Source organism: Hemiscyllium ocellatum, chromosome 32 (genome assembly GCF_020745735.1).
Source record: "Hemiscyllium ocellatum isolate sHemOce1 chromosome 32, sHemOce1.pat.X.cur, whole genome shotgun sequence".
In the NCBI taxonomy this organism is placed as follows: Eukaryota; Metazoa; Chordata; class Chondrichthyes; order Orectolobiformes; family Hemiscylliidae; genus Hemiscyllium; species Hemiscyllium ocellatum.
This window is the reverse complement of record NC_083432.1, coordinates 52,173,114-52,187,279: the sequence shown is the minus strand read 5'-3', so window position 1 is coordinate 52,187,279 and position 14,166 is coordinate 52,173,114. Positions and strand designations below refer to the sequence as shown.

Genomic DNA, 14,166 nt, shown 5'->3' with positions numbered 1-14,166 from the left:
TACAGATTATAAATAGAGGCCTGAGGATCAAACTCTTCGGCACCCCACTATTTGTATTTTGCTAACCAGAAAAAGGCCCATTTACTTTGACTGCCTGCTTTCTATTGGTTAGCCATTCTTCTGTCCAAGTTGTCTAAACAAGTTTTTATAGTTGATAATATGTGAAGAACAAAAGTTAACCCTCCAATGTACACCATTTCTGCGTGGGTTTCCTCTGGGTGCTCTGGTTTCCTCCCACAGTCCAAAGATGTGCAGGTCAGGTGAATTGGCCATGCTAAATTGCCCATAGTGTTAGGTAAGGGGTAAATGTAGTGGTATGGGTGGGTTGCGCTACGTCGGGTCGGTGTGGACTTGTTGGGCCGAAGGGCCTGTTTCTACACTGTAGGTAATCTAATTTCCAACTCTTCTTCCACCAGAACAGCCCCAATACTTTTTATCTGATCTATCCATCAACTTCATTCCCTCTTGCACCAAATCTTTATCTTATCTATGTCCGTATTGGTGACTGAACATGTGCTGTTACCTTTAGAGATCTTCGCAAGATTTGAGTTTGTAATAAAGCAGCTAATGAATAGTGGATCAGAGTTGGTCACTTTGCAACTGCCCAGAGTTGCTGTTTATTCAGAGCAGTGATGAATGATTCTCACTTCATTTTAGGTATACCTTTCATTGGGCTTCAATCAAACTGAGATAGACAACTTTGTTGTTGGTCCTGCATTTCTTGCATGGAGTCGTTTGGGGAATATGCATAGCTGGGCAGGACCATTGCCAGCCTCCTGGAACAAACGCCAATTGAGTCTACAGGTAACAATCAGCATCACTAAAATGTTGCTGTTCTTAGAATCTTTGTACCTTTCAATGTTAGAAGTTTCAATTTTTTCCAAAGGTTTCAGCTTGTAGCGATTAAAACACTCCCAAGTTGTCATGTTCCCAGTCTAATATGTACAGAATTTATTAAATTCTAGTGAATTGTTGTCTCAAGTTATGGCCTTATTTGAACAACTAGGGGTAACGCATAGAACAAGTAATGTATGAAATAGTTAAGATTATGCATTTTGATTTAATGATATATTGAAGAACATATCTAACCTTCGAACGATTCACAGGCCACAGTCCAGTTAGAAATGTCTATTTTAATATAACCCTGGTTTTTATTACACCAACACTATATTACCTAATAACATAACATTTACTTTTATTAAAATTTATCATTCCCATGCTATATTTTTACCTTTTGTACCCAAATAAAAAAAGTGCTCCCATCACACAGGTTGTGTAAAGCCTTGTATATTAAGCACTAACACTCATATGTTCAAATATTTTAAAATCTGTGAAGATTTTGACAGTTTAATCTACTCTAAATATGCCTGAAATGAGCAAAAAAAAATCATTTCAATGAGAAATTCAAAAAAACTTCTCAAACAGAACAAGTTAAAAGTGTGGATGTTTGCCAATGTTCAGCGCTATTCGCAACTCTTCAGCTATTGTTCAAATACAACAAGACCTGAACAGGTATTAAGGCTTGGGCTGACAAGTTGTCTTCACACCATGACTATATAACAATCACCCCTTGATATTCAATGGTGTTATCATTACTGAATCCCACACTATCAACTTTTTGTGGTTGTTGTCTTTGACCAGAAACTGAGATGGAGTCACCATATCAATACAGTAGCTACAAGAACAGGGCGAGAGGCTACGAATCCTGCAATGAGTAACTCGTCTTCTGACTCCCTAGAGTTTGTGTATCATCTACAAGGCACAGGTTAGGAGTGTGATGGAATACTCCCCGCTAGCCTTGCATGTGTGCAGCTCCAACAAGAAGCTTGACCTCATCCAAGAGAAAGCGGCCCACTTGATTGTGACTACATCCACAAGGATTCATTCCCTACAACATTGATGCTCAGTAGCATCAGTGGGTACTATCTAAAAGATGCACTGCAGAAATTCATCAAAGATCCTTAGACAGCACATTCCTAACTCGCGATACATCAGTCTAGAATGGTAAGGGCAGAAGGATACATTGGAGCACCCCAACTTGCAAGTCTCTCTCCCAAGCAACTCATCATCCTGATTTTAAACTTTATCGCTGTTTCTTCCTTGTCACTGGGTCACGGTTCTGGGTTTCCTTCCCTAATGGTATTGTGGACCTACCTATAGCACATGGGCTGCAACGGTTCAAGAAGGTAGCTCTCACCACTCCCTTCTCAAGGATAACTAGAGATGCCAGCCAGCAATGTCCACATACCCCAAGATAATTTAAAAAACACACCAAGCGGTGGAATTGTACAAGATAAATGATCATTCTGTGGTTGGCATAAGCCCTTTGTTCTTGCTTTAATTAGTGGGTTTACTTTTAATATTAAGATTTAGCATATCATGTAACCACTATGTTACACAACCAATAGATTGTTCGTTGTCTGCTAAAGTCATTCCATTAAATTTTAACTAATAATCACTGGAGCAAAATTCTGCTCTTTTTCTAATTTGAGTTTTTCCTTATTCCAACATACAGCACCAGATTCTTCAGCGGATGAGATCCTTGGGTATGTTGCCAGTCCTTCCTGCCTTCCCTGGATTTGTTCCTGGTGCCATTAAAAGGTACTCACTGCAGTTACTATTTTAAAAAAAAATGTTTGCTTTAAATTAGTTTCCTATGATTTTGAGAAAAAGTGCTAGAAGAAGAAAGTAATTGTAAAAATGAAACCAAAAAAGTGAAAAAGCAAATTACTGCAGATGCTGGAATCTGAAACCAAAAGATAAAATGCTGGAAAATCTCAGCAAGTCTGGCAGCATCTGTAAGTAGAGAAAAGACTCTAACTGACCCTTTTGTCAAAGCTTAAAAAAAAGGAGAAATAGGGAGATATTTATACTAGGCTGAGAAGGTGAATCATGACACCAGAAGCAAAGGTAGCAATAAAGAGGTGATAATGACAGTGCACAGAGAGATTATATGGAAATTAGGAGCTGTGAATGACGAAGACTGAAGCCAGTGCTATGTGACAAAATATGTGGGGGAATGGGTGAAGCAGAGGCAAAATGGAAAACAGGGGAGAAGGGTAGCAAAGGGGGAAGAGGAGAGGAAAAGGGTGATGAGAGAGTGGGGAGCGAGAGAGAGGGGCAATCAAGAAATAAGAGGTACAGAACAGTAAAAAAAATTTTAATAAGATAAATAAAATAAAATTACGGAGCAGAATGACAACAGAGGGGTCGAGATGGAATAATCATCTGAAGTTGTTGAATTCATTGTTGAGACTGGCAGGCTGTAACGTGCCTAGTCTCCCCACTCTCTCATCACCTTTTTCCTCTCTCCTTCTCCCTTTGCTACCCTTCTCCCCTGTTTTCCATTTTCATACAATCATAGAGATGTACAGCATGGAAACGGACTCTTCGGTCCAACCTGTCCATGCCGACCAGATATCCCAACCCAATCTAGTCCCACCTGCCAGCACCCAGCCCATATCCCTCCAAACTCTTCCTATTCATATACCCATCCAAATGCCTCTTAAATGTTGCAATCGTACCAGCCTCTACCACTTCCTCTGGCAGCTCACTCCATACACGTACCACCTTCTGCATGAAAAAGTTGTCCCTTAGGTCTCTTTCATATCTTTCCCCTCTCAAACTAAATCTATGCCCTCTAGTTTTGGACTCCCTGACCCCAGGGAAAAGACTTTGTCTATTTATCCTATCCTACCCATGCCCCTCATAATTTTGTAAACCTCTATAAGGTCACCCCTCGGCCTCCGACGCTCCAGGGAAAACAGCCCCAGCCTGTTCAGCCTCTCCCTGTAGCTCAAATCCTCCAACCATGGCAACATCCTTGTAAATCTTTTCTGAACCCTTTCAAGTTTCACAACATCTTTCCGATAGGAAGGAGACCAGAATTGCATGCAATATTCCAAGAGTGACCCAACCAATATCCTGTACAGCCGCAACATGACCTCCCAACTCCTGTACTAGGTACTCTGACCAATGAAGGAAAGCATACGAAACGCCTTCTTCACTGCGATTCTACCTGCGATTCCACTTTCAAGGAGCTATGAACCTGCACTCTAAGGTCTCTTTGTTCAGCAACACACCCTAGGACCTTACCATTAAATGTAGAAGTCCTACTAAGATTTTGCTTTCCCAAAATGCAGCACCTCGCATTTATCTGTATTAAACTCCATCTGCCACTTCTCAGCCCATTGGCCCATCTGGTCCAGATCCTGTTATAATCTGAGGTAACCCTCTTCGATGTCCAGTACACCTGCAATTTTGATGTCATGTGCAAACTTACTAACTGTACCTGTTATGCTCGCATCCAAATCATTTATGTAAATGACAGAAAGTAGAGGGCCCAGCATCGACCCTTGTGGCATTCCACTGGTCAAAGGCCTCCAGTCTGAAAAACAACTCTCCACACCACCCTCTGTCTTCTACCTTTTGAGCTTTGCCTCTGCTTCACCCATTTTGGAACCCCCCCCCCCCCCACATAATTTGTCACATAGTTTCAGTCTTGGTCATTCACAGCTCCTGATCTCTCTATGCACTGTCATTATCACCTCTTTATTGCTACCTTTGCTTCTGGAGTCATGACTCACCTTCTCTCAGCCTACTATAAATACCTTCCTTTTTCTCCTTTTTTTTGAGCTTTGACAAAGGGTCAGTTAGAGTCGAAACATCAGCTCTTTTCTCTATTTACAGGTGCTGCCAGATTTGCTGAGATTTTTCAGCATTTTCACTTTTTTTAGTTTAAGATTGCAGCATCCGCAGTAATTTGCTTTTACTAATTGTAAAAATGAATTGTTTATGCAGTTACTCATATTTCAAGCTCTTGCTTGGATAATTTCAGAAAAAGAGTTGGTGAAGGATTGAACTGGAGACTTCCTTTCCATGTTTTTATATACACGGAGTTACACGTTACAGTGAAAGTGACAGCTCTTGACATCTTTTGACCAAGTGTGGCGTCAGGGGCCCCTAGCAAAACTGGAGTCAATGGAAATCAAGAGGCAAACTCTCGGCTGGTTGGAATCATATCTAGCACGTAGAAAGATGGTTGTGGTTGTTGGAGGTCAGTAATCTGCAAAAGTTCCTCCGGGTAGTGTCCTAGGCCTAACCATCTTCAGCTGCCTCATCAATACCCTTCCCTCCATCATAAGGTTAGAAGTGAGGATATAAAGCCAAAGTACAAAGGGATCTGGGAATGCTAGTCGAGGATTCTCTAAAGGTAAACATGCAGGTTGAGTCCGTGATTAAGAAAGCGAATGCAATGTTGTCACTTATCTCAAGAGGGTTGGAATATAAAAGCACCGTTGTGCTACTGAGATTTTATAAAGCTCTGGTTAGGCCCCATTTGGAGTACTGTGTCCAGTTTTGGTCCCCACACCTCCGGAAGGACATACTGGCACTGGAACGTGTCCAGCGGAGATTCACACGGATGATCCCTGGAATGTTGGGTCTAACATACGAAGAACGGCTGAGGATCCTGGGATTGTATTCATTGGAGTTTAGAAGATTAAGGGGAGACTTAATAGAAACTTACAAGATAATACATGGCTTGGAAAGGGTGGATGCTAGGAAATTTTTTCCGTTAGGCGAGGAGACTAGGACCCGTGGACACAGCCTTAGAATTAGAGGGGGTCAATTCAGAACAGAAATGCGGAGACATTTCTTCAGCCAGAGAGTGGTGGGCCTGCGGAATTCATTGCCGCAGAGTGCAGTGGAGGCCGGGACGCTAAATGTCTTCAAGGCAGAGATTGATAGATTCTTGATGTCACAAGGAATTAAGGGCTATGGAGAGAATGCGGGTTAAGTAGAGTTGAAATGCCCATCAGCCATGATTGAATGGCGGAGTGGACTCGATGGGCCGAATGGCCTTACTTCCACTCCTATGTCTTAGTAATTGCATCAGTAATTGCATGATTTTGAGCACATTTGCAACTCCTCAGACACCAAAGCAGTTCATGTATAAATGCAGCAAGACCTGGACAATATCCAGGCTTGGACTGACAAGTGACAAGTAATCTTCATGCCAGGCAACGACTATTTCCGATGAGAGTCAATTTAGCTATTATACCTTGACATTCAGTGGTGTTATCATCACTGAATCCCCCACTATCAATATCTTGGGAGGTATTACCATTGATCAGAATCTGAGATCAACTCACTTTTAAATACAATGGTTACATGAGCAGGTCAGAGGCGAGGAATCCTGTAGCGCATAACTCACCGCTGACTCCCCAAAGCCTGTGCAAATTAGGAGTGCGATGGAATATTCTCCACTTGCTTGGATGGGTGCAATTCCAATAACAGTCAAGAAGTTTAATACCATCTATGACAAAGCAGTCTGCTTGATTGGCACCACAACCACAAGCATCCACTCCCTCTACCGCTGACCTTCAGTAGCAGCAGAGTATACAATTTATAAATGCACTGTAGAACCTTGCCAAAAATCATTGGACAGTATCTTCCAAACACGTGATGTCTTCCATTTACAGAGGAACCTAAATTATCTGAACCAGATGGGCAGGTACTATTTCGTTTGGATAATTGATTATTCGGTTAATTGTTTCAGTGCCTTTCCTCTGGGGCTTGGAGTTTTCTGTTAAGTCTGCTCCCTGTTCAGGAGATGAGGCAGCCAGACACAAGCACCCGCATTCACCCCCCCCCCCCCCCAAACTCCGTCCAACTCTGTCAAACACCACCCCCTTCCTGCCCGTGCCCCCATCTAACACCGTCCCCCTTTTCTGCCCACCCCCAATACTGCCCCTTCCCCAACCGCCTCCCAACCCTATCCAACTCCGTGCCCCCTTTCCCCATCCTCCAGCCCCATCCAACACTGCTGCTTCCTCCTTTTTTCCCCCCCCCCATCCTGCCCACCCTCAACACCATCCTACACTGCCCCAACCCCATTCCTCGCCCCACCCTCATCCGCCACAGCCCCCTCTCTAGGGCAGCTGGACTGGACACCAACAAGGCGGTGGCTGCTGCTACCGCTACCTTTGGGGGGGGGGGGGAAGAGTGAGTCTCCAAATAGCGCACACGTATATGTACATATACACACCACACACACAACTTTTCACTGCAACTTTTGACAGGTTCTACCTTTGCCCTGTACAGGATAATGTCGGAGAGATTATCTGGGGAAGGGGGTTTTAGGATACACGCCTGTGTGGACATCCAGGGAAAGTGTGTGGGGAGAGAGAGGGCGGGAGGTCAGTCATTTGGAAACGGTGTCTGAACTCCCATCAGTCCAGGACTGTTCTCGGCAGCATTTCAGTAAGCCGAGATCAGTTTTAATCACTAAGCAAAAGACGTGATCAGTGTTGGAAACACTTCTTCGATGTAATGTTTCTACTGGGACCTTGAGATAATCCGATATTCGGATAATCGAGGTTTCTCTGTAGAAGGACAAGGGCAGCAGATACATGGGAACACCACCACTTGCATGTTCTCTTTCAAATCGCTCACCATCCTGACTTGGAAAATACACCATCATTCCTTCACTGTCACCAGGTCAAAATCCTGGAATTCCCTCCCTAACAACATTGTGGTCTACCTACAGCACATAGAGTGCAGTGGTTCAAGAAGGCTGTTCACCACTGCCTTCTCAAAGGTAACTAGGAAAGAACGATAAATGCTGGCCCAGCCTGCAATGCCCACATTCAATGAAAGAATGAAAACTAATAAAGAATAAATGGTTTAGAATTAATTGTTTACTCAGAGAGAGCTCAAATTAATGCCCAGTGAATGTTCACTACCTGGATACAAGTAAACAATACGTTAATGAACATATTTCCTTATGCCTTTTCAACTAATATTTAAAGCTAACCTGTACAAACCGTATTGTAAAACAAGCTAAATTGAAAAACCTCTGTTCTATGCAAAATACCACGTTTTGAGACCTCCCTTCTCTAGGGGCCATAACAGTTTTTCAGTGCATTTCTTTCTAGAAAACCTACAATCAAATTATTGATGACTTGCATCTACCCTTCAAGCCAACAACGGCAATCATAAAATAGTCAGCAAAGAAGGTCAAAGCTAACGCTGGTACTCTCTGCACAAAGGCTGCCAGACCTCCTGAGTTTTTCAAGCACTTTGTTTTTATTTCAGATTAGTCTGTAACCTGTTCTTGCTTGTAATAGAGTGTACGTTATCTGATGAATGATTATTTAGATAAGCTTCATAGAGTTACGTAGGAACTTAGGAGCAGGAGTAGGTCATTTAACCATTTGAGCCTGCTCCACTTTACAATAAGATCATGGCTGATCTTGATGTGGTCTGTTAAGTAGACACAATGGCCTAGTGGTATCATCCCTGGCCTAATGTTCTGGGGACACTGGTTCAAATCCTGAATATGACTTCTAATTCAATTTTAAAAATCTGCAATTAAGAATCTACTGATGATCATGAAAGCATTGTCACTCATTGGAAAAAATCCATCTGGGTCACGATTGTTCTTTAGAGAAGGAAACCTGCCATCGTCACCTGGTCTAGCCTACATGTGACTCCAAACCTACAGCAGTGTGGTTGACTCTCAGCTGCTCTCTGAAATGGCCTAGCAAGCCATGAGGGTAGATCAAGGGCAACTAGGGAGGAGGCCAATAAATGTTGGCTAGCCAGCCACACCCATGTCCAAAATGAGTGAATAAATAAAGCTCCACTTTCCAGTCTGCATCCCATAGTCTTTAACTTCTGATCTATCCAGATTCTAACTCCACCTTGAATAAATGTTAAAGATCCTACCTCAATTACCTTCTGGGTAGACAATTCTACACTTTTATCTCCTGAGATAAAAAGAATCTCTCCAGTCCTCTTATTCTTAGACAATGTACCTTAGTTCTAGTCATTCCCAAAAAAGAAGTCAACCAGATATCCATTCAGAGTCAAGAGCTTTTGCCCGAAACTTCAATTTTTCTACTTCTCGGATGCTGCCTTACGCTCTCGATTGATCTCCAGCATCTGCAGTCCTCCCTTTCTCCTAGATATCCATTCAACCCAGTCCTCTCATGATCTTAGAACATAGAACAGTACAGCACAGGAATGGGCCCTTTAGCCCACAATGTTGTCGTCAAATTAGACTAATCCCATGGTCCATATCCCTCCATTCCTTGCATTTTCATGTGCTTATCAAAAAGTTCCTTTAAATGCTCTGTCATATCTGTCTCCACCATCACTAGCCCTGGCATCACGTTCCAGACTCCACAACTTGGTGTATTTTTAAAAAAAGAAATTTGCTTCTGAGATCTCCTTTGAACATTCCCCCTTCTCTCTTAAATGCATACCCCCTAGTATTAGACATTTCAACTCTGGGGAAAAAGATTCTGATCATCAACCGTATCTATACATCTCATAATATTAGAGACTTCAACAGACCTCTGCCGTTCCAGAGAAAACATCCCAAGTTTTTCTAGCCTTTCCTTAAAACCCATATCCTCTAATCCAGGCTGCATCCTGGTAAACACTTTCTGTACTCTCCCCAAAACCTCCACACCCTTCCTGTAATGTGGCAACCAGAATTTAATGCAATAATGTCTAACCAAAGTCTTGTAAAACTGCAACATGACATCCTGACTCTTGTACTCAGTTCCCTGACCTATAAAGGCAAGCATACCATATGTCTTCTTTACCACCCTCTGTACTTGTGTGGCCTCTTTCAGAGAGCTATGGACTTGAACCCCAAGATCCTTCTGTATATCAGTGCTGATCAGGGTCCTTCATTAACTGAGTACTTTTCCTTAACATTTGATCCCCAAATCTTGTATGTTTTAACAAGATTGCCTCTCATTGATGAATATAGACTAACCTACTGTTAGGTCGGGACTGCCGACCTCGTGCTCGTTTCAGAGGAATGAGACACCAGGCCAGATTCAAAAGGTACAAAGATTTCTTTATTCCGAGAGCGAATTGTACAGTGAGCAGTTTCGCTCACCGGAGAAGGCGCGCGTTCTGACTTCCCTCGCGGACCCGACGATATTTTAAACCCCGCTCCTGTGAGTGTCCAGTTCCACCTTCCTCATCAGGCCTCCTCGTTGGTCCATTCGGTTGTGTGCGAGTGGACCTGGACTCTCATTGGCCATACTGAGGTGCCTGTCAAAACCCTTACTATACCTGTCGAGCCCCTACTGTGCTTGTACAATGATTCAGCCCTCATGGGTCCGGTAGTTTCCGTCCCAGTAATTAGTAGTCCATTGTTTAGTCAGTTAAGTTCATTACTATGCGTCTCTCTGCCTAGGCGTATTCCCTGACTGAGACAATAGTTCTACAAAGGTTGATCAACAGTCATTATAACTTATTGCTGGTTTCAATGGGGATTTACGTCATCGGGGACATCGGCATTCAATTTATCCATGCTCTGTTTCGATGGTATAATTTACACCTTTCAACTATTACCGGTTTTCCTTTGTTGGTTTTGAATTCCCAGGTGGATGGTCTAGTTCTGGCTGACCTGATCTAATCAGCAGGGAATGTGGTCCCAGACAGACAGTCTTGCAATTGTTAGTTTCCCTGCATGGCTGTGTTTAACCCTTTAGGGACTGAATCTGACAATGTCTGCTGTAGTACTAATAGCACATTGTTTAACCCCAACCTAAGGCACCCCAGTACTGAATTACCCCGACACCCCAACATTCCCCCTCTTGGCCTCTGTTAGAGGCCACACTGAACAATACCGTACGGGATGCGTAATAAAAGACAGATAATAAAAAAACCACGAAGCGACCGGGTTCTGGAGTGCCGGCGGACGTACAAAGAAAAGTCCTTTTGATCAGACCGTGCACGCTGTCATAACAAGAATTCCCGGTTCTAGGGAGACAGTCATTTTGGGATGAAGGGTGCCCTAAATAACACGACGCAACACATTGAACAACTATCTAAGCACATGCATAGCTAAGCTAAATAAATGAATACATAGCGCATTGTCATAGGCTTCTGTAGAGATGATAAAAACAAAGAATTAAAACCGGCATGACAAACAGGCAAACGGATCTCGGGAAAATAGGAAAGTTGAAGCACAATAATTAGTACGGAATGCAAGAGACCTAGTGCAGAGAGAAACAGAAAAACGAGAGAAATAAAGTAGTCTGCCCACAGAACACAAGCCTGTAGTCCAAGAGGCACCCAGGAGTAAAGATGTGTTATGAATCCTTAGAAGAGTATGTGTATGCTTCCAGCAGTCAGGAGTATGCCAGTGAAATGTACTGCGCCTCGGTCCTTCTCGTAGGTCAGAGCTCCTTCCAACGCGACGGTTCATTCCAGACCTCCAACAGTGCTGCAAGTGCCAGGCAGTAACGTAGCTCGCATGAGTGTGGGCCGCCATTCCCCGGCCAATAGCGCGGCTGTGCCGGTTTCAGGTAGTCTCTTAATCGAGGTGCCTCACCCCCCGCTGGCTATCCAGCCTTTTGTAAGGGGATTTTTATCAAGTCCATGGGCGGCGAGGGCTGATTCCAGACAGCGGCCAGCGGTTCATCGCTGTGGTCGGTGGGCTGTGAGCGCAGTTGAACCCATTTAGCGACATCGGATGATGTGGAGTCATTTGTGTATGTTGTCCTTGAGTCTTTGGGGCATACAGCACTTACACTCATGACTGCAGCATACAACATACATCTATGTGTCGCCAATTTAAATGGTCGAATTGATTAAAGGGTTTGTCTCTTTTTTGACAACAGGCTTGACAATCCCAGGGTATGAGGTAGGAAGGTTAGTACTGTGTAGAGGGAGGAAAAATGAAAAGGAAAAAATGAAAGATAGTCATACACAACAAAGCATTAACGCCCGACGAGGACATGTGAATCCAAACTTAAAAACAACACCCGCGCTAGTCGACATGTACCGGAGGGCAGCCCCCCGAGGATGCAGAAAACCCCATGGCCGCGTTGTACTACTGCACAGTTGACATTGTACAGCAATAGAGGAACAACCACCAGGCCCCCCCTCTTTCCCACGCGAAGCACATAATTAAATAGGAAGAAACCCGACTCCGCGGTACCCGAGTGGAAACCATCCCACAGCATACACCCCAGACGTTTTACTCCGTTTCAGGAGATCAGATCACATGCGGGCTGTCATTTTCTCAGTCGTCCATGCACAGAAGAATCACACTCCAGCTTGGTGCCGGCGTTGGCTTCTGCTGGGGCCCCCAAGAGCCAGCATGGGGTTGTGCCCCACGCTCGACCTACACATCTTTTCGGCTGGAGTTCAGTTGAAGAGTAATAACGCCACACCAGGTTTAAATCAGGGAGGAAAAGGGCTGCGAGAACGTGATGAAAAGGTGATACCAGATGCAAATCAACGCAATAGAAGAAATGGGGGACCGGCACTAGCTGTATTGTTACCCGGAAAAGAGGATAGGTTTTATGGAAAAGGGAGACATAGTGGCTTGTACAACGGGTACCGGAGTAATTTGTGGATCAGAGAAAAAATCTCACCCCATGGGCTGCCACAGAAGGTCAAAAGTAGGGAAAAAATATAAAAATTGGACACGCATTTCTTGGAGAATTTACCTCCCGTTCTATCTAAAAAATTGACCATGCGGTTAGGACACACCATCCTTTGCTGAGACATCCCCTTTATTTGCCACCCCAACATTCTCGAAAAACTCTAAAGCTGTTCTCAGAGTTATTTCTCCTTTTTTTCAAATAGCTCAGATTGAACAGAGGAAGATTCGCCGGAGGAAAAAATGCATGCAATGCAGATGTGATCTTATTCCTAAACCAGTCGAATTCAGTGGTTTCACTTAAGGTCCCGCAGTTTGCGGCTTTTTGTGTCCTTGCCAAGGCCTCCGTGGCCCTTATACGGACCATGATAGTTCTAAAATCTGCCAGCGCTAGCTTCTCGTGACACGTTTCCAACTCAAAAGTTTTTATGCAAGCGGAGGCGCCATTCTCAAGCGGGGGAAGCTTTTTTACTAGCGCCTCCAGGTCTGTCCTAGCCCATGGAACATATTTAGTAATGTCAATGGGAATCCCTAGCCAATCAGAACCCTCCAATGCTGAATGGGAGTCCCTCGTCCAATAGAAACCCACACACCGCAGTTCGACCAATGACGAAAAACCATTATAAACCACAAGGATTCGCACCTACTTGAGAAATGTAAACACAGCTGCCGGCTGTGTAAACATTAAGCCACGTGAAGGTTAATGATCCGAAACCATAGCAATTTCACCACTTACAGACAGACAGACAGCTGAGTAAATAGCAGCCACTTTTGAAACTGACAAGAGTTACCTGCAGGGAAGCGAATCTAAAGCTGTAGTAACAATTTTGAGAGAGTGCAGATGTTTTATTTGGTAGCAGAATTAGTGGGATATGATGGCTGAGACAACGTGTACTGTGAAATGAGTACCAAAGCCTGGGATGGAGAAAAAAAAGGGAAAGAAAAAAGATTCCCGCTTGTCTCAAAGGAGTGGGGTCTTGAAGCTGGCCAGTAGCCCTCATAACAGACATTCATCCCTGGAAAACAAAAGTCATTCTCAGCTGGCCACTGAGATTCTCTCCACCCGGTGGCCGTGAAATCTTCGAACACTGAATCCCAGTTACAGCTTTTAAGATGTGCACATTTTCTTTTGAGAATTTCAGTGATTATTTTAACAGTGTGGAATTTGTAACTGCCTTCGCACTATTCTCGGATTAATTGCAAATGAAGCCTATTAAAGTAAAATCAAAGCACTAGAATTTCTCAGCAAGTTAGGTGGCAAGGGAAAACAGATCAAGCCGCAACAAAACCCGGCTCTACTCAAGCAGGGCAGAGGAGCAAGTCCCTTAGCACTCGTTTCCCCTACGAAGACACCTCCCCGGCAGGCCCCCCGTTCCTGATGCTGTCCGCAGCTCGCAAATGTAGCCATGTTGAACAAAAAACAGAGCCTGCGTGTCTGTCTGTTTCTCTCTCTCTCTGCCGCTCTTACTGCAAGCTGCTGTTAAAAGTAAACTTCAGCTGTCCCCCTTATACGGCTTCCATGCAAAGATGAAAAAAGGACTATCCAGAAACGTGGTTCAACAATATACTTGTCTAACTACTCTTATCCATTCCCTCACACAATTTCAGTAAAATCGTAGCCTAAAACCGGTTTCTATAATCCCGGACCAAATCGGCATGTACAAAACTTGTTGTTACTTGCTGTTTTGTAATAAAAAGTAAAGATTACAACCTGTCGAAAGAGATGTAATTAGAAGCACGATTCATAT

The 14,166-nt window shown here is 43.8% G+C and overlaps 1 protein-coding gene across 1 annotated transcript in view; it reads left to right on the top strand.

Moving 5' to 3' along the window:
* Positions 1–14,166, top strand: part of naglu (N-acetylglucosaminidase, alpha) — a 54,342-nt gene that overhangs the window by 12,999 nt on the left and 27,177 nt on the right. The window contains exons 3-4 of the mRNA XM_060849103.1: positions 658–804; positions 2,516–2,601. Coding sequence (XP_060705086.1) covers positions 658–804; positions 2,516–2,601 — 233 coding nt within the window. The remainder of the gene's footprint in view (positions 1–657; positions 805–2,515; positions 2,602–14,166) is intronic.